Source organism: Procambarus clarkii, chromosome 50, assembly GCF_040958095.1.
Source record: "Procambarus clarkii isolate CNS0578487 chromosome 50, FALCON_Pclarkii_2.0, whole genome shotgun sequence".
Classification (NCBI taxonomy): domain Eukaryota; kingdom Metazoa; phylum Arthropoda; class Malacostraca; order Decapoda; family Cambaridae; genus Procambarus; species Procambarus clarkii.
The window spans coordinates 9,097,883-9,124,600 of NC_091199.1; the positions used below are offsets into that span (position 1 = coordinate 9,097,883).

The 26,718-nt window shown below is 39.5% G+C and overlaps 1 protein-coding gene across 1 annotated transcript in view; it reads right to left on the minus strand.

Annotated features, from left to right (window-relative positions):
• Positions 1-7,573: 7,573 nt before the first annotated feature.
• Positions 7,574-26,718, minus strand: part of Col4a1 (Collagen type IV alpha 1) — a 163,522-nt gene continuing 144,377 nt past the window's right edge. The window contains exons 17-27 of the mRNA XM_069303481.1: positions 23,993-24,115; positions 22,800-22,952; positions 19,865-19,990; positions 18,446-18,669; positions 16,281-16,547; positions 15,405-15,546; positions 12,872-13,866; positions 12,518-12,719; positions 12,202-12,373; positions 10,550-10,664; positions 7,574-8,814 (exon numbers count right to left, since the gene is read on the minus strand). Coding sequence (XP_069159582.1) covers positions 8,560-8,814; positions 10,550-10,664; positions 12,202-12,373; positions 12,518-12,719; positions 12,872-13,866; positions 15,405-15,546; positions 16,281-16,547; positions 18,446-18,669; positions 19,865-19,990; positions 22,800-22,952; positions 23,993-24,115 — 2,774 coding nt within the window. The 3' untranslated portion in view covers positions 7,574-8,559. The remainder of the gene's footprint in view (positions 8,815-10,549; positions 10,665-12,201; positions 12,374-12,517; positions 12,720-12,871; positions 13,867-15,404; positions 15,547-16,280; positions 16,548-18,445; positions 18,670-19,864; positions 19,991-22,799; positions 22,953-23,992; positions 24,116-26,718) is intronic.

Here is a 26,718-nt window from a genome sequence, read left to right on the forward strand (position 1 = left end):
TCAAACTAGAAATGCTCTACAAATCAAGGGACCCAGAACGTGGAATGACTTTCCCAACCATGTTAAAGACTGTACCTCTCTCAACCAGTTTAAGAAAAAAAGAAGCACTACCTAATAAATTCCCTGTAACCTACCTTACCCCTCACCATTTGGTCACCACTTGGTCCGGGAGACATCTCCCGTCACGCAGGGTGGAGTTGCGCCTCCACAGATCTCCAGTATCATCTTTTGATACTGGTAATGGCTCGAAAGGGCCACCACTTACGGGCTATTCATGCCCGTGCCACCTCTTGGGTGGCTTAATCTTCATCAATCAATCAATCACCTTACCTCTCTATTGTCAACCCATGTCTGTTTTCTTAAACAACGCTGTTTGTCTACCTAATTGTATTTGTGCTGCTTTTCAGCCATGTTCCCCCCCTTTTTATCTTTATTTTTATTTGTTCTCAACACATTTTATTCTGTATACTCAATTAGTATTAAGTTTTAGTCATTAACGTTTTACTTGCCCGAAACGCTTTGCGTAATAGTGGCTTTAGGCATTGTATATACTAGCTCTATCTATAAATCGATCAATTTATGTAAAATCTCTTGTATGTATGTACCTTTCCTGAATAAACATTTTATTTTTTATTTATTTTTTTAATAATAATACAGCTGATGCCATCTGTCGGCAGAAAAGAACACTATCAAGAAGTCATGGTAAATAGTAGCCATAAGATTCAGCTTATGCCATCTGTTGGAATCAAATTGCACTATTAACATTTTACCCTTCAAAATACACCTAGCGCCATCTCTGATTTTTCCAACGCACTATAAATAGCCAAACAGCAGCCCATAAGGCGGGTTGTTGTGTTGAAGTAAGAAGTCCCCCCAACCCCCCACTTGCTTCCATGTCATTGGTAGAAACTCTTTGTTGACATTCAGCACAGCCAATCACAGGAAGGGATCAGCTAAAGGTGCCATCCACTTCATAAATTATATCTTTGTTCTGCTTACCAGTCCTACTTATGGCATGCTGTTTCTACTTTAATCTACCTAAAACGTAAAGTGTTAATTATTTAAAAGTATTAATAAAGTGATAACTAAATATTATATTATAAAAAAGTGTTATAGAAATCTGGCCTGGCTACCTAACTTCTCCCGTCTGCAGTGGGAGTTGCCTGACAATAATAATAATAATCTATAACATCGATGATACGATGCTCCGCCCTCTTATTGGAGTACATTATTAAGTTAGATAAACATTTCTGTCAGGGACAAAACATGATGTGGATAAGGACGTATTTCTTAGTTTGCATTTCATTCATAGAAAGAGTGTTGGCATTCTTTGCAACAGTCAATCACAGGAAGGTATTTGCTACAGCCTCGCCTCCTTTGGGGAGTGTTGAGTACACCGATCTCGCTTATGGCTTTCTGTTTTATCTCTTGTTAATTACAAATGTAAAGTTGTTACGCAAAATGGCTAAATTCTGCCATTTAAAAGAGCTCATAGTGGATTTTGTAATAAAGTTTTATGGGAGAAATGTTATACCATTTTTCTAAATATCTTCTCTGATATGGGTGTTGAGTTTTCTATTCGTCTACACGTTGTTTATTAATACTTTACCTGAGGGCCACTAATACTAGTGGACAGGTAGCCGGCGGCTTGTCAAAGGTCCCCCCTATTTGCCCTGATGATCTTTTCCAGCTGTATTTTAAAACTCAGCAGAGTTTTGGTGTCTATGCCTTCGGCGGGTAGGCGGTTCCACGGGTTTCCAACCTTATGGATGGAAAAGCATCGCCTGTTTTCCGTCCTATATTGTGGTTTGTTGAGCTTGAACCCGTTGCTCCTCGTTTGTGTTACCTTTACTTTCCACTTTACCATAGATCTTAGTGTCATCTGCAAATTTGATGATGTGGTTTGTAATATTCTCATCTATGTCATTGATGTATATGACAAAAAGGTTTGGCCCCAAAATGGACCCCTGTGGCACCCCACTTAGTACATTTCCTCAGACAGATTCACTCCTCTTGACGGCTTCTCTCCAGTTCCTTGTGGATGTTATATAAGTCGGAACAATGAGTCAGGGCTCTGCGTATAAATGCGTTTATTACACTAGTCTTATATCTGTCTGGACATTCGGAGTGACCATTCATACACATTCCAATGTTGGCGGGTTTAATATAAACTTGTATAGTGAAAGTGTTGTCTTTGGTTCTCACGTAGACATGGAGGAAAGGGAGTCCACCATCGATGCCTATAGTTCATGGGTAAAGTTAAGCACTGAGTTTAGGATTAATTGATCCTTTAATCGTGACAGTTCCTGGAGGTCTTTCACACATACAAATATATCATCGATGTATCTGCAGCTACTTTTGTCGTTTTGAAGTTTTTCTAGTGTTCCCGTATAGAAGTTAGCAAAGAGGACTCCCAGTAGAGGCCTCATGGCTACTCCGGCTATCTGCGTATACATGTCTCCCCCAAGGGAAGACTACAGGAGTAACACCCTGGATAATAAACACAAAGAAGCAGCCCAGCAGCAACACAAGTCCATAGAGAACATCACAATCCGGAGAGCAGATAACACCGTACCCTTCGTCCTCATCCCGACTGATGAATATCCCCAAAGTAAAATAAATCCTCCAAGATGAGACAAAATTCAAGAGGAATACCTTCTTCTTGATAGTAAGTGCAGTTTGCATGAAGGATTTGTCCTCCCGATGACTGCAAGAGGAATTCCAGAAACCCAACTGAAGATATCAACTTCGGTGTTCCTCAGGGCAGCATACTTGGCCCTCTCCTCTTTCTCATCTACATTAATGACCTTCCAAATGCCTCCCAACACCTCAAACCAATTCTATTTGCTGACGACACAACCTTCATTTACTCCAGTCCTGACCCCCTTGCTCTAAATGCCACAGTAAATACTGAGCTAAATAAAGTCCATCTTTGGCTAACTGCCAACAAACTCACCCTTAACATTGACAAAACTTTCTATATTCTGTTTGGCAATAAATCCTCTAATCAAATAAATCTCAGGATAAACAATACCCAAATTTGTAACAAAATAGATGGCAAATTCCTTGGCGTTCACACTGACCACAAGCTGAATTTCCAGGGTCACATTCTAAATACATAAAAAAAAGTTTCAAAAACTGTTGGCATTCTTTCCAAGATTAGATATTATATACCTCGCCTTGCCCTGGTGACGCTCTATTACTCCCTCATCTATCCAAATCTCAACTATGGTATTTGTGCTTGGGGTTCTACTACCCAAAATCATTTATGTCCTCTGATTACTCAACACAAAGCTGCTATTAGGACAATATCCAACTCTGGCCCCAGACATCACTCGGTACCCCTACTCAAATCTCTGAATATGTTAGATATTAAGTCACTGCACATCCTCTCATGTGTATTATACATATATAAAACGCTGAACTGTAATGCCAATCCTGACCTCAAAAGCTTCATTGAAGGTTGTAACAGAACCCATGAACACCACACCAGAAACTAATACCGTTCTGATATTCCAAGAGTACGACTTAATCAAACTAGAAATGCTCTACAAATCAAGGGACCCAGAATGTGGAATGACCTTCCCAACCATGTTAAAGACTGTACCTCTCTTAACTAGTTTAAGATAAAAACGAAGCACTACCTAATAAATTCCCTGTAACCTACCTTACCCCTATATTGTCAACCCATGTCTGTTTTTTAAACAACGCTGTTTGTCTACCTAATTGTATTTGTGCTGCTTTTTCTGCCATGTTCCCCACTTTTTTATTTTTATTTGTTCTCAACACATTTTATACTTTAATCTCAATTAGTATTAAGTTTTAGTCTTTAATGTTTTTCCTGCCCGAAACGTATTGCGTAATAGTGGCTTTAGACATTGTATGTACCAGCTCTATCTATAAATCGATCAATTTTTGAATAACCACTTGTATGTATGTACTTTACCTGAATAAACATTTATTTATTTATTTATTTACATTACAATCCTCTCATGGTGGTGTGAAAAATACAGTCCTCCCAGGCTCTCGTCCCCCATGGAGCTCCCAGGCTCTCAGCCTGGGAGGGAGTTAAGAACAACAATTAAAGAGAATATCCAATTATAATTAACCCAACAATTAATATGAATTACAATTACAATAAATTCAACAACAATTAACACCGTATATACGACAAACATCCTAACCAGACGTTATATGATGATATCATCAACAGTAGATAAAAAAAATAATTGCAGAACTTCAGTTACCTAATACCAGCATTGAATAAAACTTTATCATAAGCTACGGGATTTGTGGATCAGTTTAAAGGGAATTCGGAAGTAATAATAATACAGCTGATGCCATCTGTCGGCAGAAAAGAACACTATCAAGAAGTCATGGTAAATAGTAGTCATAAGATACAGCTTATGCCATCTGTTGGAATCAAATTGCACTATTAACATTTTACCCTTCAAAATACACCTAGCGCCATCTCTGATTTTTCCAACGCACTATAAATAGCCAAACAGCAGCCCATAAGGCGGGTTGTTGTGTTGAAGTAAGAAGTCCCCCCCCCCCCCACTTGCTTCCATGTCATTGGTAGATATTCTTTGTTGACATTCAGCACAGCCAATCACAGGAAGGGATCAGTTAAAGGTGCCATCCACTTCATAAATTATATCTTTATTCTGCTTACCAGTCCTACTTATGGCATGCTGTTTCAACTTTAATCTACCTAAAACGTGACGTGTTAATTATTTAAAAGTATTAATAAAGTGATAACTAAATATTCCATTATATAAAAGTGTTATAGAAATCTGGCCTGGCTACCTAACTTCTCCCGTCTGCAGTGGGAGTTGCCTGACAATAATAATAATAATAATAATAATAATAATAATCTATAACATCGATGATACGATGCTCCGCCCTCTTATTGGACTACATTATTAAGTTAGATAAACATTTCTGTCAGGGACAAAACATGATGTGGAAAAGGACGTATTTCTTAGTTTGCATTTCATTCATAGAAAGAGTGTTGGCATTCTTTGCAACAGCCAATCACAGGAAGGTATTTGCTACAGCCTCGCCTCCTTTGGGGAGTGTTGAGTACACCGATCTCGCTTATGGCTTTCTGTTTTATCTCTTGTTAATTACAAATATAAAATTGTTATGCAAAATGGCTAAATTCTGCCATTTAAAAGAGCTCATAGTGGATTTTGTAATAAAGTTTTATGGGAGAAATGTTATACCATTTTTCTAAATATCTTCTCTGATATGGGTGTTGAGTTTTCTATTCGTCTACACGTTGTTTATTAATACTTTACCTGAAAGCCACTAATACTAGTGGACAGGTAGCCGGCGGCTTGTCAAAGGTCCCCCCTATTTGCCCTGATGATCTTTTCCAGCTGTATTTTAAAACTCAGCAGAGTTTTGGTGTCTATGCCTTCGGCGGGTAGGCGGTTCCATGGGTTTCCAACCCTATGGATGGAAAAGCATCGCCTGTTTTCCGTCCTATATTGTGGTTTGTTGAGCTTGAACCCGTTGCTCCTCGTTTGTGTTACCTTTACTTTCCACTTTACCATAGATCTTAGTGTCATCTGCAAATCTGATGATGTGGTTTGTAATATTCTCATCTATGTCATTGATGTATATGACAAAAAGGTTTGGCCCCAAAATGGACCCCTGTGGCACCCCACTTAGTACATTTCCTCAGACAGATTCACTCCTCTTGACGGCTTCTCTCCAGTTCCTTGTGGATGTTATATAAGTCGGAACAATGAGTCAGGGCTCTGCGTATAAATGCGTTTATTACACTAGTCTTATATCTGTCTGGACATTCGGAGTGACCATTCATACACATTCCAATGTTGGCGGGTTTAATATAAACTTGTATAGTGAAAGTGTTGTCTTTGGTTCTCACGTAGACATGGAGGAAAGGGAGTCCACCATCGATGCCTAGTTCATGGGCAAAGTTAAGCACTGAGTTTAGGATTAATTGATCCTTTAATCGTGACAGTTCCTGGAGGTCTTTCACACATACGAATATATCATCGATGTATCTGCAGCTACTTTTGTGGTTTTGAAGTTTTCCTAGTGTTCCCGTATAGAAAAAATAATTGCTTATCATTACACTATTTATTATTATATTTTTTATTATATGTATATATTATTATATGTATTATTTATTATTAATTTATTATTATTTAATTTATTATTTACTATTATAAGATAAACAAGTCCCCAGTCTGAGTGCGTTTTCTTCCAACCTCAGAAAAGAGGACTCCTAGTAAAGGCCTCATGGCTACTCCGGCTGTCTACGTATACATGTCTCCCCCAAGGGAAGACTACAGGAGTAACACCCTGGATAATAAACACAAAGAAGCAGCTCAGCAACATAAGTATATAGAGAACATCACAATCCGGAGAGCAGATAACACCGCAGCCTTCGTCCTCATCTCGACTGATGAATATCACCAAAGTAAAATAAATCCTCCAAGATGATGAGACATAATTCAAGAGGAATACCTTCTTCTTGATAGTAAGTGCAGTTTGTATGAAGGATTTGTCCTCCCGATGACTGCAAGAGGAATACCAGAAACCCAACTGAAGATATGTTACAAGTCCAGCCTGACAGCATTTCAGGTGATAGGATGCTGGTGATGTGCAAGCAGGCTGTGATTAGTCCCTTGGAAGGGATAGAGGGACACCGGAGAAGTTTCAGGGCGTGGTAGCCTAAATGTAGAGACAGGCAGGTTACTACATCCTTCATTAGGGGTTATGAAGGTAAAGAGCAACAAACTTCTTTGCTATACAGAAAGGTGTGATCCACTCTTAAAGTAACAAAGAAAGAAATGATTAGCACAGTGCACTAATGCAGAATTATTAGGAATATTATAGTAAGGTTGAGAGTTGACAATCTCCAGGTTTCTGTCCCCTTCCATTTATACATGTTGCAGACACACCTGGGTCATCCATTGAATGTGCATAATATATCTTTATAAGACATTCCTCACAAATTACTGCAGTTCACTGCTCTGAGGGTGACCTGGCTTATTTATATTTGTTTCTGTTTTAATAGAATTCATATTGAATACTAGAAGGTGAAGGGACGATGATGTTTTGGTCCGTCCTGGGCCATTCTCAATTCGATTGTCCAGGTCCAGCTCCAGGTCCAGGACGGTTCGAAACATCGTCGTCCCTTCACCTTCTAGTGTGTGGTCTGGTCAACATACTTCAGCCACGTTATTGTGACTCATCGTCTGCATTGAATACTATACATATACAGCACTCATAAGATAATAATGGTTTGGGAAGGCTAGGAAGGGTTTATTCCATAAAATTTGGGCATGGAACAAAAGAGTGTATTTGGTTATTGGTGGATGAAACAGATGGTGATGTTATCTTGACTGCTCATTAGAATCTCCCCTGAGAACACCTGGCCACACAGCCCCAGAACAATTGACATTAAGCCTGGACATCTCAGGCCATGCAGCTCATAGATTGATGGACACACCAATCAAGTTTGAAGTAATATATATATTTTTTGTTACTATTTTTAAATAATATTCAAAGGGATAACAAAAAAATACAAAAGTTAAAGCAATAGTGGAAGTAAAATTTTATTGAAAAAGTTTAAGATATGGCAGTGATAAAGAATTAGACAAAAATCATATCTTTATATAATTTTATTTATTAGTTAATAATAGTTCTGACATAATTATGGACTTTTCCAATAGAAAATCCCATATTTATCGCAGAAGTAATGAAAAAATATCGTTTATCAAAGAAGGAATTGGAATATGACCTAAACTTAAAGCAAGAACCTCTTAGGAGGCCCTTGGTATGGCAGTGTCAACCCGATAAACGCTAAATTAGAAAAGTAGAGTACGGTAATTAAAAACTTAATATATGCCTATACTAAAGCTATAAACATGTAGCACCACAATTTATAACAAGGTTAAATATTAATTTATATTTTTTCTTTTTTTTTGTCTAACTTACAGCAGTCTACATTTGGGGAAATACCAAATATGTTGGAGCTCAGCAATGTGCATACAGTATACAATTTCATACATATAATGTTTAAATAGGGCAAATTTTCTAATGAGCTCTTGCAAAAACTCAATAATACAACAATCTCACAGAGAGAGGCAGCACCTTGTGGACATAAGGAAGACATTTAATTAACATCATTATTTGAGCAGAAAACAATGTGTTTGAGAGTCTGAACGTTAGTTAGTAACATAATGCATTTATACAACTAACTAAATGGCTGATTTATAGGTAGTCATTTTTCCAATTCACTTTTACATACTTGTTGGTGATTACATGGTAATGATGAGCTTCATAAATGCTAATGGTAAGAAGCCACATAGACTAGACAATGACATATAATCTATTTACACTGGCATTTATATAATATAAAATAAAACCAATAAGCAAAAAGCTTATTCAATTATTGGCATCTGATTGAAAATTTTGACAGTAGTCTGTCATTTCTGATTGACAGTTTCTTGATTTAGCTCTAATAATTAACAACTATTAATAATAAAAAAAAACGTTTCCACCCTTTCCCTTAAATTAGTTCTTAATACAAACTTGGCATCTTGAGACCCGAGTGAGTAAACTGCCAGCTTTGAGAGTCTCTGAGACAGGCCGTGAAAATTGTTCTCTTTCCTCAATTGTGGCAAGCCAGAAACTAAATTTGTTGGCAAAGTAGTGGCAAGTTCCTCTTGCTCCATTGCACTCTATGAATGGCGTAGCTCTGAAGTCCTCGAGACACGAACCTGGACTGCTGAGGGACTGGCCGCCGCCTTCTGCACCGGCAGCTGTGTGCTGCAGATTGAAAGTTGTGTTTAGTTAGAGCATAAATATAGTACGTTAACCACTGTACATGCACAATGAAATCACATTAACGTAATCCATCAATGAGAAAATCAGTATGAGTACTGAAGAGGATTTGAACCTGCACACTTTTTCACATCAACTATTAATTGTAATTGGAATATGAATACAGTACATCAACCATTATCAATGGAATATGAATATATCAACCATTAATTATCAATGGAATATGAATATATCAACCATTAATATATCACCTTATGTATTATATGTATACAGTACTGTATTGGCCATAATTTAATTCTGTTTAGGCCTTTTAAAAAAAAGTCCAATACTGCATTTGTACACTGTATTCTTAAATAGCTTTATAAGTTCTCAGTTAACACAGTTCAGGACTGATTACCTTCAATATTACGTTCAAAATCATTAAATATTGAAAATATAATGAGTTAGCCTATTACTAATACCACCTTGATTACTATACATGCATTAAGTCTTCATACTGTATAATAGTTTTAAGTTCTTAATTCTGCATGTCATTCTTAAACTCGTATAAGTAACATCTTATTTATTTATTTATTTACTTAAATACAAGAGGGTACATTGGGGGTTAAGAGAGTACATAGAAATGATGTTGATTTTACATTCTTGTAAAACCACTAGCACGCATAGCATTTCGGGCATACGAAACGCTAATATACCCAATATACCTACTTAATATGCAGATTTTAAGTCACAATAATGTGACAAAGTATATAACCCTCTTTCGGCCATTCTGTGTTGGATTTAAGGTTCTACGGTAACTCCCAAGCATAGTGTTTCCCAACTTTTGTTGACTCTTGGCCCTGTTTTCTAATATGTACTCAAAAAGACCTGTGACACCCTGCTATACACTGAACCTAATATGTTCAATTGCATCTGTCTTGGCTGTGTTCTCTGGATAGCTAAAACTTGACTGACTCGGTTATCAGTGCCAACTGGTGGGACGTGACCCATTTGTTGGAAATCACTGCCCTAGCACCTATACTGCACATTTAGAGGTCACTACAAAAATTGTCACTGGTGCCGAGCATGTAATGTTGCCTAACCACAGGTGATCTTATCTTACAGACATATCGGACCTTACCTTAGAGTGCAGCTAAATAGGAGAGTTCAGAAAATAATGTATTCTTGATCATAGGATCTTTTGATCTTTTACTTTTCACATATTTTTTATTACAGCTTATACCCACTACCATAAGCTTTAATATACCTGATCAAAAGCTACAAGGTTGACTTTATTCCTAGTATGTCACACTACAGCACTGGATCCATCTTTAAAAAGATAAATCAACTAACAATGAATGCTGCATATACAGCATAGTACCTGTACTGTACTTGTATAGACTTAAAGAGATTTATACCTAACTAGCTTAGATATGTCAGCATTGATGATGATGAAAATTAAAGTACTGGTATGATAATGATAAATGATAATACCTGTAATGATTATGATTATAATGATTAATGAAGATTAGAACAATACATTTTCATTGATATAGAAACACATGAATAAAGGCATATAATTCACAAAGTTTTTGTTATGCAATGGAAACAAAGTTTCAAGGCGAAACATCGTCCGTTTATTACGGATATTTTATATTAGGGCATATGTGCCTATGTGCTGCCATTAATTTGTGCTCATAACAATGTAGAAAACAGGAAAAACAAAAATAGTTGGCCATACCATAACAAAGGAGTAGCCAATCCACATGCCGGACCATCCATTGGGACACTCCGGGATACTCAATGACTGGCTGTGGACAGCAATCACATTTGCTGGAGCCTCGCATACCACACATCTGACAAAAGATGAAGAGAGTTTATCTTGATGATAAGTTATAAAGAATGAAGATCTGTTTATCTACATGTACCCTTGTTTTAAAAACATACAGTATACATACAAATACTGTATACATTAGATGTCAATCGACATTACGTGAATAAGCTAATGATGCAGATCAGTCACCTACAAACATGCCATGGTGACATTCCTCTAACTGGCCACCCTTAAGACACCCTTTCACAGTCAGTAAAGAAAAAGAGCTTAATGACAGGTGCTGAGGGAGTCTGCCTCTCGCTCCAACAGCTGGTAGCAAGGAAGCCCACCGTATTGATACTGTCCATATGGCTGGGAGGGGCAGCTGGGTGAGGGGGGATCAGTTGTGGGGATGGAGGTAGCAGGGAGGAATGCAGGATGGGGGGGATGGAGGTAGTGGGGAGGGTCCAATGTGCAGGATGGGGGTGGGTCTTGGGAAGAGACTGGGGGTGACCAGCTCCTGTGTTAGTCCTAGTCGGAAGCTCGACCACTCACGCCACCGCCTCTGCTACCCATCCACTCTGCCACCCATCCTGCTACTCATCTGCCCACCTTCTATCTTTTGACTGCCCTGCTATCCACCCACTATCTCCTGGCTCTATGCCCACTCTACCCACCCATTCTGTGCCTGCCCTGCCACCCACCACCTTTGTCTACCATCTGCCTCCCACTTTCTGTTGCTGCCGCCTGCGTTCTGCTGCCTGCACGCCAACTATGCCCACTCTGCTAACCATCTCACTACTGCCTGCCTGAACACACACTGACACCTGCCCGACCACTGCTGTCCACCTATCCACTCACTTTGCTGCCCATCCTGCTACACATCCATCCACTCACTACCAGCTGCCCATCCATCCATCCAGCTCCCCCTATCCATCCATCCATCCAGTTCCCCCCCACCATCCATCCATCCAGTTCCCCCCACCATCCATCCATCCAGTTCCCCCTCACCATTCATCCATCCATCAGTTATCCCTACCATCTATCCATCTAGTTCCCCCACCATCCATCCATTCATCCAGTTTCCTCCGCCATCCATCCATCCAGTTCTCCCCACCATCCATCCATGCATTTCCCTCACCATCCATTCAGTCCCCCCCCCCCATCATCCATCCTGTTGGCCTCCCAAATACAATATACCGTGCCACCACGAACCACACGCTCATTCAACCCATATGTGTATCAACAAACTACGTAAGGCGAGGCAAAGCTCGTAACCCAATTAGAATTTTATGAAGAAATTGAGCCCTGTAACCCAAAAAATCTGTAAAGAGGGACGTTCGTATCCCGAAGTTCCACTGTACTGTACTAACATTCTCATCTGGTCCCCATACCTCCCAATTCATCGAGCACTCATAATATACTTCCACCAGCACTGTACTCCTGAGAGATCTAAATGTACTCCTCTCTTCCTGGGTCACAACACAGTCACCTTCCACACCACCAGCCACCTTCCATTACACAAGTCACAATCGTTCAAATTATTAAAAAAAAAACATAAACTAAATATAGAAACTAACCTTGATATGTATGGTCGAATGGCAGTGTCGGCAACAGGCATCATAGGAATAGGATCATTTGTTGAAAGCCAATATGACTTGTCATTTCTAGATGCATAGTTGCATACATTGTTGAAGTCACAGAACATGAATGGCATTGTGCTGAATCTTCTTACACAGGAACCAGCCAAACCTGTTAGAAAATATTTGTAGCTTTAAAAAATATTTGGAAATATACTAAAAAAAACTGGTAGTTATATTATCAATGCTAACTACAAAATTATACTTCTGTTGTTGCAATAAGAATCATAACTAAATTGAAATTATATATATTTACCTAAATCTTGATGATGGGCCTTTTCATTGCCTTCAACATACAATAGAGAATAGCCTTCCCAAAGAACGCTATGACCAAATTCACAGCGTGGGGCAATGGTGGTCTGGGAATGTCGCACAACCAATGTACCGGAATAATACTGTTGTTGAGCTTGACAGCTGCTTCCTGCCTCTCCTTTGCTTCCAGGGAATCCTGGTGGCCCCTTGGAAAAAATATGAACAAAAATAAATGTTAAGCTAAGCTTATAGAGTATAATGTTACACAGAAAATACAGTATTCCAGCTAACATGTGTTAATGAATTGCATTCCTAAAGTAAATATGAAAGCCAGAATTTAGTACACGACAATACTCACAGAAAGTCCTGGTGCTCCTTCGAAACCACGGTCTCCCTTCATTCCTGGAGGTCCAACATTTCCTGGTAATCCATCAAAGCCACGGTCACCCTTGACTCCAGGCATACCAGGCATACCTGGACTACCTTCAGGTCCTTCTGGTCCTCTTAGGCCCTGTGGTCCAGGCAAACCACGTTGACCCTTAAGACCATTGAGGCCAGGACGACCATTTATTCCAGGGAATCCTGGGTCGCCTTTAGGGCCTTGGGGTCCTGGCCTACCAGATACACCTGGCAGGCCATCAAAGCCCTTTGGACCACGGATACCCTTTTCTCCAGGAGGACCAGTCAAACCATTTATGCCTCTCTCACCTTTGGGTCCTGGGGGGCATGGTAATCCTGGAGGACCTTGGAAACCATTGTCTCCTTTTGGACCAGGTGGTCCTATGGGTCCTACCCTGCCTGGGTAACCTTTCTCTCCTGGAGGTCCTGGTAAGCCTTTCTGACCAGGAACTCCAGTTCTGCCATCTAGACCAGGCACTCCAGCAGGACCTGGTGATCCTCGATCACCCTTAGCACCATTAAGACCAGGGAGACCTGGGTCACCAGCTGGCCCACGCTGGCCAGGTAATCCAGCAAATCCAATTTCGCCCTTTTCACCCTTTTCTCCATTTATACCATTACGGCCAGGCTTACCTGGTAAACCAGGCAAGCCCTTTTCACCCTTCATAGTCATGCCTATTTCACCACGAGGACCCTGAGGACCAGGGTTACCCTTTTCTCCTTTAAGTCCTTCTATGCCTGGCAATCCATTTGCACCTGGTAATCCAGCATTTCCTTTGTCACCTTTAGGTCCAGTGCGACCATCCAAACCTGGTCTACCTTCAATTCCTTGAACACCAGGTAGCCCAGGTTCTCCCTTGCTGCCTTTCTGGCCAGCAGCACCTGGTAAGCCTGGAGGTCCTGGAGTGCCCTTGTCACCCGAAGGTCCTGTTAATCCATCCGGACCGGGTGAACCTAAATATGAAAATATTAAGATTATTGTTTGGACATATTTTTTACAGGTTTTTCAGAGATCATTTGTATTGCAAATATTACCTAGTTAGCATGGTAACGGAAGTCATCCTTAATGAGGGTAAAAAATTTAAGAATACAAAAAATTAATGTGAAGAGATATACTGTACTGGTATAATATACTGTAATACTAAATTACAGTAATGCTAGTATAATGAGAGCTGCCGTGTTTGAAGATAAACGTCCATAATAATGCAGATGGGATGAAGCCTGCCCTCTCTTCCTTGCTTCCAGAGTAACACATATAGTACAGTACTGTACTCTTTTCTATGTATATTAAACAATATTATAGTACATTTAGATAATTACAGTAAAGTATGTTGAGTGTAATACTCTAACTTGTGTATTTGTGGTGAGGAAGTGAAGCGAGTACAGGTACTTTTGTACTGTGCAATAAGTTTTGTTGAGATATGAGTTTAAAATAATATATTACGTTTGATTTGTAAGAATACACTTTGCACGAGGATTTCCAGGAAAACATGATGAACGGGCAGCTGTTTAACTCCTAGGTACTTATTTACTGCTAGGTGAAGGGGCATCTCACAAAAGAAACTCTGCCCATTTGTTACTGCCTTGGCTGAGAATCGAACCCGAGCCCATAGAACTGTGACACCAGAGCGCTGCCTGCTTGGCCGCGAAACTCCATGTATGTTTGCTACTTTGACGGCTCTCTTTATCTGTGTCGATAGCTAACATCTGGGCTTGAGGCTTTTGGCAGTTAACAGAGTGTTACCTTCTTGTTACTTGTTGGGTGTTCCATAGCCTTGCCATGCCACTGTGGGACTTGGGGGGGGGGGGCATTTGGCATGCAATTGATGCTTCTCTAATCCCAGTCCAGGGCACCTGTCATCCTCTTCCATTTCTGTTCCCTTCTTTTCTGTAGGATTTTTGAAGTGTAGTATTGGCAGCTAACGAGTGAAGTGGACACCCGGTTGGGACAACAAGTGATCTGGGCCACTGTCTGGTGGCAGTTGTGCAAATCAAGTATAGGATTGTTTGCCAGGTTAGCTTAAAGGTTTGTCTATTGCCTTAAAGCAGGAAATAGAAATTTGCTAATTTGCTTGTTTTATTTCACCTATTTTCTCTAGTGGATTTTTTCTCTGCTTTGGGTAATCTCTGATCTTCAAGCACCCATTCACATTGCACAATGAACCCAGACTATGATTTTGGCTTCCAATTGGTCAGCATAGTTCTTAAGAGGCCTGGTAAGATTCCAAGGCTTGGCTACACCAGCGCTTGAGCTCAGACAGCTACTGGTGGCCCATCAGAAAAGGATATTTCATTACATTCTATGCTTTATTTTATTGTACATAAAATAAAAAATGAATGGCTGTAACTTGAATTTAAACTATTTTGGCACTCTAGGTTTTTGTGTGTGTGTGTACTTTCGAACTTAGATTGGTGAGAAACTATAGTGTATACACTTGTTGGAGGCCTTATACAGTACTGTACTTGAACGATAACTTAAAACAATAACACACCTGTACGGCCCATCAGTCCCTTTTCACCATCACGACCATCGAGTCCCGGTTCACCCTTCAGGCCTAGAACGCCTTTTAACCCTTGAGGACCTGGGATAGGAACACATCCCTCTCCAACTGGTCCAGTCAGTCCAGGAAATCCCTTGAAAAATATCATTATACAGTACAGTATTTATAATTTCTTTAGATAAATTTTATAATAAACAGACTTTAACTTTTCATGTATGCTCTTCTGTCAAAATTATCAACTACTGTATGTGTATGACCAAATTTTTTACTTAATTCAGGTTAATATACTAACATATAATTTTCTTACTTCTGATTACTCTGCAATATTTTATACTTAAATTGTCTTTCATGTTAATTTGTACACTATTTCAGCTGCAAGCTTGGCAAGATTTTATTCACTATTATACTTATGACCTTTATTATGTACTTCTTTTACTGATTGGCTAATTTAGTCTGTTCTTCCTCTGTACAGTACTGGTGCTTGACCACTTTCTATGCAACCCCACATAATATTACAGAGAAGGATTGCACTAAGAGAAAAGTCTTCTATGCATTTCTCGGTAAGGAACTCAAATGCAGCACTTCAAATGCTCTCCAAAGCTTGAAGTCTCTAACTAAATACCAGTAAATAATTAATGATGCTTCTAACACTTAAATAACCATATTAAAATAACCTGAAATACTGTATAACTTTGAATATGATACTGCAGCTTATTATAGAAGCAATACAATTGTTAAATAATGAAAGTACTACACTGGTATTATTATTTGGAATTATCCTATACTTTTCCAATAAATCCAAAGGAGCACTATGAAAGAAGAGACAAAAGGAGAGATAAAATGGCAGTAATGCCCTTAAACACTTACTCTGTCTCCCTTAGCTCCAGGGAAACCAGGAACACCGCTAGTTCCTGGTGGACCAGGCTGTCCATCCAAGCCATCCAGACCAGGAGGTCCAGGAGGTCCTCGGTCACCTGCGGGACCCGGGAGACCATACGCATCACGTCCCTTTGGACCTGCTATACCCTGTAATCCACGGGGTCCAGGAGGTCCTGGCACACCTGCATCACCCTTCAGGCCTTGACTACCCTTGTCTCCTTTAGCAGCAGAAGTTCCTGGCACACCTTCCGGGCCCTAAATTGATTGGGAAATTTGAAGTCTTTTTATGGATAAAAATTATTCATTGTATTTGAAATGGCTATTTTGTTAAATAATGTATTTCAATGTGTATTGATTTTTTATTCCATTATTTGAATCTAAACTCATGAAGACAAAATTCTATTTCAAACTAGATGCATTAACTTTAAATCACATGAACACGCTAGAAAAGAGCATCAACATACCATTCTTACTCTGAATTATTTTTTCTGTATACGCACCCCTCCGGGGTTCCCTGTACTCCCATTATATCTGACTATGGTCGAAGTCTCTATGATTAGGAATTGAGATAATTCCGTACTTGAAACCTGGGTCTTTTGTCATTTTATGGAAAGTTGCCTGGGTCTTTTGTCAGTTTGTATAGGGGTGCATATCACTGCTACTATTATCTTAGGTCCTCTCAGTGTTATGGTTCCTGTTATACAGTAACTGAATCATTCACAGCCTGGGATTAAAAGTTGCATGAATGTCCAGTCCTTCCTAATCAAGTGGGGCCACTCCCCTTCCCCTTCTCACTCCTTTGTTACAACATGACAGTCTTCAGGGAATATTGCATTATGTCATGACTTTTGACAGTTTCGTTTCATTCATTGAGTCTGGCCACCTGATCAACCAGGCTGTGACTCATACGTCAGGCTGCGAGCAGCCGCGTCCAACAGCCTGGTTGATCAGTCCAGCAACCAGGAGGCCTGGTCGACGACCGGGCCGCGGGGACGCTAAGCCCCGGAAGCACCTCAAGGTAACCTCAAAGTAACCTTGTTATACAGTATTGCCATCTATGTAGGCATACATTGTTTTAATGTATACAGTGGAACCTCGAGTGACGAGCGGCTCCAGTTATGAGCATTTTGAGTAACAAGCAAGCCACTCGCAGAAAATTTGTCTCGATTAATGAGCAAAATACATGGTGCTTCCTAGTGTTCCCGCTGGTTCTTGGATGCCTCCGATGACAGTGTTGTTGTTGTTGTTTTCCAAGACGAGGGTTTCACATGACTAGCTCGGTGCTGAAACAGATTACATTCGTTAATCGAGGCGCCACTGTACTTCTCTCTTTGCATTCTCAATTACAATCTGCCTTTTATTTTGTATATCTGGTGTAGGTGGCTGCTTGTATAGGATGTATATGGTATGGGGTTGCTGGTGTTTGTAGAAGAGATGGGTAGGGAATAATTAGGTTTGAATCAGTGTTACATGGAGGGGGGATTTAGGAATGAGGTTGCAGAATAGGAAGGAACAGGGTAGGGAAATGGTAGGAGCGTGAGGTGTTGGTATGGAGTTAGAGTGAGGGGGTAGGAGAGAGTGGGGAAGGTGATGAGTTGTATTATGCTACTGTTGTTGTTAGCCTTGTGGTCATCAACCTGGAGGGTGCAGCTTATCCACTTCTATTTTGTATCAGTGCTTCTTCCTCTTTGCTGCAGCTGTAATTCTCTCCACATTTGGCATATCAATCTGCAGAAATACTTCTTTGTAACCTTCAATGTATGGAGCTTTGTTCTTCTTCCTTAGGACTGTCTCTTTTGTTGACTCATTTATAAATACATTTACAGTACAGTATTAGTTAATTTATTTCCTTCCTGTATTGACCTAACCTGAAACTAATCAATTTAGTTGTCTTCCCTCCTTCCAAGTGATTGGGCACCATTCCTTTCCCCCATTCTTTCTTAAATTCTTATCCTGGCCTCTTCCAAGCGCTATATAGTCGTAATAGCTTGGTACTTTCTCCTGATAGTTCCCTTTTCTTCCCCCCATTCCATAATTATCTCTGTCAGAGAGCTGATGGGGGAGGGGGAAAGAGAAGGGAGAGAGAGAGTTAATGGCAATCTGCTTTCAAATACAATATTTACCAAATAATCTAATAAATAAAGGTCACTCACCATAGGTCCCCGTTCGCCTTTATCACCTCTCAGACCTTCTCGTCCTGGGATGCCTGGTAGCCCAGGTGAACCTGGAAAACCTATGTTACCCTTCAACCCAGGTGATCCAGTTTGTCCTGGTCTCCCAATGATGCCAGGGCTTCCTGGAAAACCTGCAATGCCCATATCCCCCTTTGGTCCAGGTGCACCAGGAGTGCCATCGGCTCCAGGTCGTCCAAACAAACCTTTAAGAAAGGAGGGTTTCAAATAATAATAATTTTGGCATGGATGGTTGAGGCAGGGAAGGGATGGAAGGATGAGGTAGGTGGGTGGAAGGAGGAGCAGAAGTGGTAGAAGCTTGGAACAAGTTAAATGAGGTGGTGGAAGCCAATACCATCAGTAGTTTCAAAGCGTCATATGATAACGAGTACTGGGAAGCTGGGATACCATGAACATAATTCTCGTCCTGTGACTACACTTAGGTCATTACACATCAACAGGAATTTCCTCCCTGGATTTGTATGATTCACAAGGGTGAGCATTGGCTAATTTAACATAATTTATTCATGGATTCATAGAAAAAGTACATCCTTCATGGTAGACATATTTATGAAGTGCACATTTATTCCTACAAGTAGAAATCTTGTCGATTAGTTGTACTATGCATTTATACTATGTTCACCATTTCTGTATCAATTTAATTTTGAACTGAACAAATAAACTGTTTGATGTACCTCACTATCCATCACAATGAAGTGGTAAATTGCTGCCACTCAAACAAAGCATTAATTGTACAAACATAGGGATAGCAAGGGGTGACTGTGTGGCAGGTATGTATGTGTTATATCTGGCAGTAAGTCTGACCACGTGTGCGGTAAGTCTGACCACGTGTGCGGTAAGTCTGACCACGTGTGCGGTAAGTCTGACCACGTGTGCGGTAAGTCTGACCACGTGTGCGGTAAGTCTGACCACGTGTGCGGTAAGTCTGACCACGTGTGCGGTAAGTCTGACCACGTGTGCGGTAAGTCTGACCGCTTGTTTATTATATGATAAATGTTAACCAACAAAGAAAATTTAAATAGAGAATTTATATTTATTCAGTAGCAATGATCACAAATTAAAAACTTTTTCAGTACTGTAATATAAGAAATACTATAAAATAAAATCAAACACATATTTAAACAAATGAAAAACTTTTCAGTACTGTAATATAAGAAATACTGAGATAAAATCAAACACATTTCAACTAAAAATGCAAGCAATAAGCAGATTCTGTTGCTGGACAAAAGTTATGTATAGTTTATATAGCAAAATAAGTCTTGCAAGGCAGTGTGAATTTACAAGTTTGAATTGCAATGAAACACACACTGTTATTAATTGAGCTTCACTGCTATACACCTACATGTCTGCTCTATACTGTGCTGCAAAGCCCATAATTACCTGGTTGTCCTGGATTACCAGGTACCCCTTTGATTCCATTTAAGCCAGGAGTACCCCTCTCTCCTTTGGGCCCTGGGAAACCAACAACACCGGCTGGGCCTTGTGGACCTGGTAAGCCAGGAACACCTGCAAATAACACAAAACATGCTGAAGATAATATTTGTTTATACAAGTTATTAAGAATTTTATACTAAAGTTTCTGGTCATTTACCCATTATTAGTTTCAAAAGATTTTCAATTTTTTAATTGAATAATGATTGAAAGTTTCAGAGAGATAAAGGGGGGTGGCACTTTGTCCACAAGAGGACTGTGGAATGGATAAATGAGAAAGCACAGCATTCTATCACTGTATTGGATCACCAACACACACACAATGACAGCGAGAAGCTGCAAGAGGAGCATTATGTGACTATTCCCAAGAGTGTGAGCCATGCAATCATTCTTTTGTAGACAAACCAAACTGAGAAGTAAAATATCTTTGGGATCTGTAAAAAGCCCCCAATATTTTGTAAGCACTTTTGAAATTGTTGAGATATGATATTAACATTACAAATAGGCTGCAATTTTGATGGCTATTATATTGAGAGGAAGGTTGAGGTCCAAGAAAAGAATTTCCAAACAAAAGTTGATATTCAGTCGAGTTTCTATTAATATAAAAAGCACATACTGTGTATTACTAGTTTTAAGCAGAATTCCAAATGACTCATAGGGGTGGAATTAAGAGCAGCTAAGAAAGAGAAATGATACTGAAATGTCAGGAAATTCAATGAGGGCTACAGAAAAGGGGTCATGACTGAGGTATTTACCAGAATAAAATTGGATAGCATTAGATATAGCGCAGAATATTACGAATAAATAATAAGAATAGGCATTAAAACAGAACCTTGAGGAACGCAACAGTTCACGAAGAACCTGGCAGAAGGTGAGGTAGCTGTATCAGGAAGGAAACTAGAAATATTTTGACATACTGTGGAACTCCAAAGATTTTAACCATTGTAGTGATCGCCTATAGTCTTAAAAATCTAATGGCACTAATGTTTTAAATATTTTATATTTCCATTTTTTTAATTGTTATGGTAATTTTAGGACTGAATTTACCTGACAGCCACTATCTCTAGTGGCCTTGATGGAGCCAAGAAGCCAACAGCTTAAAGGATTCATTGTAAAGAATTTTAATTGTTCTTAAATTCTGTATAAATGCAGAGGACACTCACTTAACCCTTTAGGTGAGCAATTAACTCTGCCCAGGTACATATATAGGTGTGTGTGTGAAATTTACAATATATATATGTTAAAGACAAATTCATTGGATGAGCTTCTTCGTTCCAAATGAGTTTTACTAACAAAAATATGGGAAATACGGACAAATTCATATGGATGACTGAAGAAAAATAACAAAGATGCAGTCGATGAGTCACAATAACATGGCAAAATATATGATGAACTAACTACATAACAGAAAATGAAGAAACGATGACGTTTTATAATTTTCTTAAAAAAATGAAAATGGTCCATCCTGGACCATTATGAAGTTGTTAGATGTGAACCAGGAGTGGAAGAACACTCTGATCTCAGATTCGACTATGTTATGACAGCCCATAGTTAATGGAGAAATCAACACCTGTAGGTGGAGGACAGGCAAGAGAGGCCTGTGACACTAACTCGAATCAGGTGCCTGGAAGGGTTGAAATGGCTTGTTTTTAGGCCATTGTGGAATGAAAAAGGGGCAGGATTAAGAGTGAAGTCTGTATTTGGCTATTGACTTTTTAGAAAGAGTTGAGACTAATGAAGAGACAGACTGGCAAGAGACTTGTTGAGCTGGCACGACCTCTGAACATGAGTGGTTAGAACTCTGTCATCCATGGTAGTCATCCATAAACTGTGTAGGGCATCCATAGCATTGGATGATATCCAGAGATATGAAGTCAGAGTGTGAGAGTTTTCAGTGTGTTCCCAGTGTAAAAGAAGCACTTGTGAGGGTGTAGGACTCCATGCAGAACCTTAATAATGTTTGAATTGGGCTGTGTAGTTAATGACATTATGCTTATGCTGATGAATTAATCGACAATCGACTTGAGAATGGTCCAGGACGGACCGAAACGTCGTCGTCCCTTCACCTTCTAGTGTGTGGTCTGGTCAACATACTTTAGCCACGTTATTGTGACTCATCGCCTGCTGATGGATTAATTATGTGCTGGATTTATTATATGGCAGATTTATGTTTGCTGGTGAATACTGAGTCTGAGAGCTTGGGTGGATATTGAATATCTGGTATTGCCCAAACTGTGTTTTCACCCTGCAAGTTCTAGCTTGTGACTCTGAACTATTAATTGTCTGGTGTGATCAATCTTCAAAACTATAGGTTGCATCTTGTGCACATTTCCACTACTTCCTCTATTAGTGTCCCCACCATTCTTGTCCCAGTACTTGTACTCACCTAGTTGTGCTTGTGGGGGTTGAGCTTTTGTCTCTTTGGTCCCGCCTCTCAACCGTCAATCAACTGGTGTACAGATTCCTGGACCTACTGGGCTCTATCATACCTACATTGTGGTCCCCCTATCAAGGTCCCAGTGTTCATGTCCCCCAATCCTGGTCCCAATGCTCATGTCCCCAATCCTGGTCCCAGTGTTCATGTCCCCCCATCCTGGTCCCATCCCTTTGAAATAGCTATTGTCCACTATGCTGATGACCCATTAATAGCTTGTATGCTGTGATCATTTTGCTTCCAAGTCTTCTTTGCTGATATGAACATTTGGGTGGTGGTGTTGACTGAGGGGTAATTACGACCCATGGATCGTATGTATCCACATAATTCGGCTTTGTCGTATGCCATGCAGAATATTTTTCTCAGCAATCATCATGATATAATATTGTATATGGAAAACTCCTTATATCTAACTTGCATTTAGATAAAAAAATATAAACTCATACAAACCCTTTTGTCCATCAAGCCCTGGTAACCCTCGGATTCCAGGAAGTCCAATGCGTCCAGGAAGGCCAAGGTCTCCCTTGTCACCCTTTAAACCATCTAGTCCGTGTTGCCCAGGTAGACCTTGTTCGCCTTTAATGCCAGGCACTCCGGGAGGACCTTAGAGAACACAGTAAATGTACTTACAACTACATGATATCGTCTTAGTGCTAAATTCTATGTACCATGTCTCCGGTTTCAAACTCCAAGTTTAGGAATATTTTAATTTTAAAATCAGAATTAATGCAGATTCCAGGTTCGGATATAAGTATTTTGTCATTTATGAATGAATTATTGAGAGTTTTACAGCTGGCAAAATATACTCGAGTGATATTCAATCAATGTTGATAAAATGTAAAGGTAATTACAAGGAGAAGGTGCTAAGCCAATATGACTATGTTAATTCACCATTACATCAACACCATTTGCCCAGGCACTGCTATACCAAATGATAGAATGCTTCTTTGCATATACTTAGCCAAACAAATAATATATAGGCAATAACTTTGTAAATAGTAAAAATGATAACTACAAATAAGGTAAAAGTTTTGTTTGTTACTGTACTTATCTTACTGAATGAAGATTATCCTAATTGTGGCTACCAACATTATCAGTACAGTATTTGTAAACATTGTGATGAAACTTACTGAAACTTGCCATTTTTCTCTCAATTTTTGCTACCAGAATTCTCTTTTCAAATGGTATGGTAAGTTGTCTTAATGGATAACTAACACACAAATTACAGAAGTCACCGTATCACTCTTTTTTCATCCCTTAATGATAGAATTTCTATATACGGTATACAGTACTGTACTTCTTTTAAACTCTTCATACTATGCTCAATGCATATACCGTACATGCTTTTTTAACCCTTGTGCGAGAATATTTGCATATATACCTTAATTTAAAAAAAATTAGTACTGTACTGCACTAGATACTTACTTGCCGTAAGTATCGCAAGTATGTACCGGTAGTATGCCGGTACTACATATATACTGTATATATATATACTATATATATTATGAGGTATTTATATAGTACCACATACTACATAACTCACTAACATAGCATAATTTTAGCAATAGAGTAATGAACACTAGAATAATACTTCCATACATCAAAGGGAAACAGATATTCACATGAAACTACATCACCATTACCTTGAGCACCCGGTAAGCCTGTTTTCCCCGGCAATCCATGTAAACCAGATTCACCCTTTGCTCCGGGAATGCCTGGTTGCCCAGGCCTTCCAACACCTGGTCGACCATCTGCACCCTTGTCACCTGTAAATCAAATTTTTGTTTAATAATACCTCTGAAGTCTATGAGTATTAAAAATGTCTACTATATAAATATTAATAGAGAACATACAGTAGTATGCATAAATAATTTATCAGCAAATACACCAAATTTTGTCACTAATAATCAGTAATATAAAATTACGACACAAATACAAATTTTAATGGCATTACTTGGCCAGGATGCCTACTACATGCATTCTTTCCTCTAGACAAATTAGCCCTAAGCAGTCAACTGCACCACCACCGATTTGAATCAGACTAGTCTACTGAATGGTGGCTAGTAGGTGACCGGACAATTTACATATATCTCAATTTTTCTGGGGTTTCACCTAAAGCCAAACTGCAGGAGTTTCTGAGTGACTGTTCTAGCCATGATGTTGTAGTCAGCCACATGTGTTGACATAATAACAGGTGACTCGGATGTGTATCATTCAACCTTTGGCTGGCTGGCTGGCCGGCTTTGGTAGTAGAGACGACAGGCATTCATGCCTGATTTTGCATTTTTCAATGTAAGGGTTCACAGTACAGAATCATGATGTATTTTAGGACAGAATATAAATTTTTTCATGGGTTGGAGGGTATACTCTAGTTATCCAGAAAACGATGTTTCTGACCGATTTCAGTCCATTCCACTTCAGAAAGTGGAACTGACTCTGTACATTTAAGTCTTAAAAACTTGCTAGCACAGTACCAGAATTGTACTATATACCTATACGAATATACCGTTAACTTTTTCTGTATAATCTAAGTTTTTGTTAACACAATTCAGAATAAAACACAATACTGTATACACTATATTCTGGAGAAAAAATCTCAAGGCATTATCAAGGTTGGATCAGGAATGAAATTGAAAGCCATGAACCTTCAAGGGTTTTTCTGGCAGATATTTATCATATGAGTAGGTGAAATTAAGATGTCACTCAGTAGATGCAGCCATATTTATAACACTTTCGCGTTCTGATGACGGTCTCAACATCATAAAACCAAAAATACGCAGAGGCCCTGATAATGATAATGCCATCATGAATTAATAATGATGAAAAGAAAATGATGAAAATAATGAGGAAAAGAAATGTATTTTTAACAAATATTTTAATTTTGGACGCAACATGTGTCCCCGTTCAAGATCTGTAGATTTATTAACGGATGCATTATGCTTCTCCGCTCCAGGCAAAGTGTTAATAATGTTCTACTCGTATTTATATTTTTGTCGATGGGCACAAAATTAAAAGAAAATGTTGGGAAGTGGGAAAGCCATTTAAGGCATTTAACCCTCACACTATCAGGCACATAATACGATACATTCAGTACAAGTTAAATTGTTACTGAACTCATCAAGAGTAACTTTCAGCAACAGTGTTTGAATACTGACATGCACCAAATCCATCTGATGGTAATCCATAAGTGTCAATGGATGACCCAGCACCCAGGAAGACATTAGCTCACAGCCTCAGTATCATTACAGCCAGGATGGAAGGTGCACGTTTATAGACTCCCATTCTAGGCAGAATGTCCATGAATAGCACAAACATAGGACGACAACACACAGGATGAATTATGATGTTTTTAATTTTTCTTTACCTGTGTATACATATCTATCACTTCATATGATTATTTAAATTTTTTAATAAATTTTATTCATTATTATGAATAAAGAGACTCTCTGTTTGACTGTGTTCGCCTAGTGACATCTGCACTAGACATTTATATGAATAGACTGATGATTAGGCTGCAGTTTTTATCACTCTGTTGGGACAAGACTGAGGTAAACAGTCCAAAAAAAAGCACTGAATGTAATGAAATGCCAATTTCTGGGTGAGCCCAGGTGGCTCCCTGAAGATATATACTGAGACGGTACATATCTACCAGGTAGTATCAGCTGTGGAGTTCCTTAGGCTTACTGGGGACTAGGGCCAGAACCTGGCTCTTCACAGAGGTGCAGGGAATGGTGACATTTTGACACCTAATTGGAGAAGGCATCCAAAATGTCAGCAAGTCAAAACAAACCACTGATTGGTTTAAAAAAAAATAAGAGACCGAAGCCTCAAAACCCTCCTAATGAACTCCCGGAAGCTATGTAAACAAATAATCGAATCGCTTGAAAATAATGTGAGCTCATTTGCCCAACCTCCCCAACTTGTTTGGGGAAGGGGAGCTTACCACCTTCCAGGTTCTGAGCAGTCAGCTCTGGAGCAGATAGATGCACATAGCCACCCAACAATCTGAAAGGGAAGGGAAAGCTCTCCCTCCATGGTGGTGTAGCTCGACCACCTGGAGAAGGTCGAGCTACACCCCGACCCAACTCTGAAACTCTCAATAGGCTTTGGAGCCGGAAGCAGGGAAGGGGGGGAAACAGCAGAAATGTGAACCACTCTCTCAAGAGAAGAAAGAGAAGCTGCAGACAAAGCTCAGGTGGAGATCACCAACACCTCCAATTCCAGGTCCCTAAACATCACAGGGCCCAACTCTGGGGCTTCCAGCCAATCAATATGCCGCAAACACTTAGGACAGGAACACCAAGCTTGTAAAGTGGTAACTGCCTGAAAAGCCTTCGAAGGCAGACTCTGTTAAAGCAGAGACCCAGTG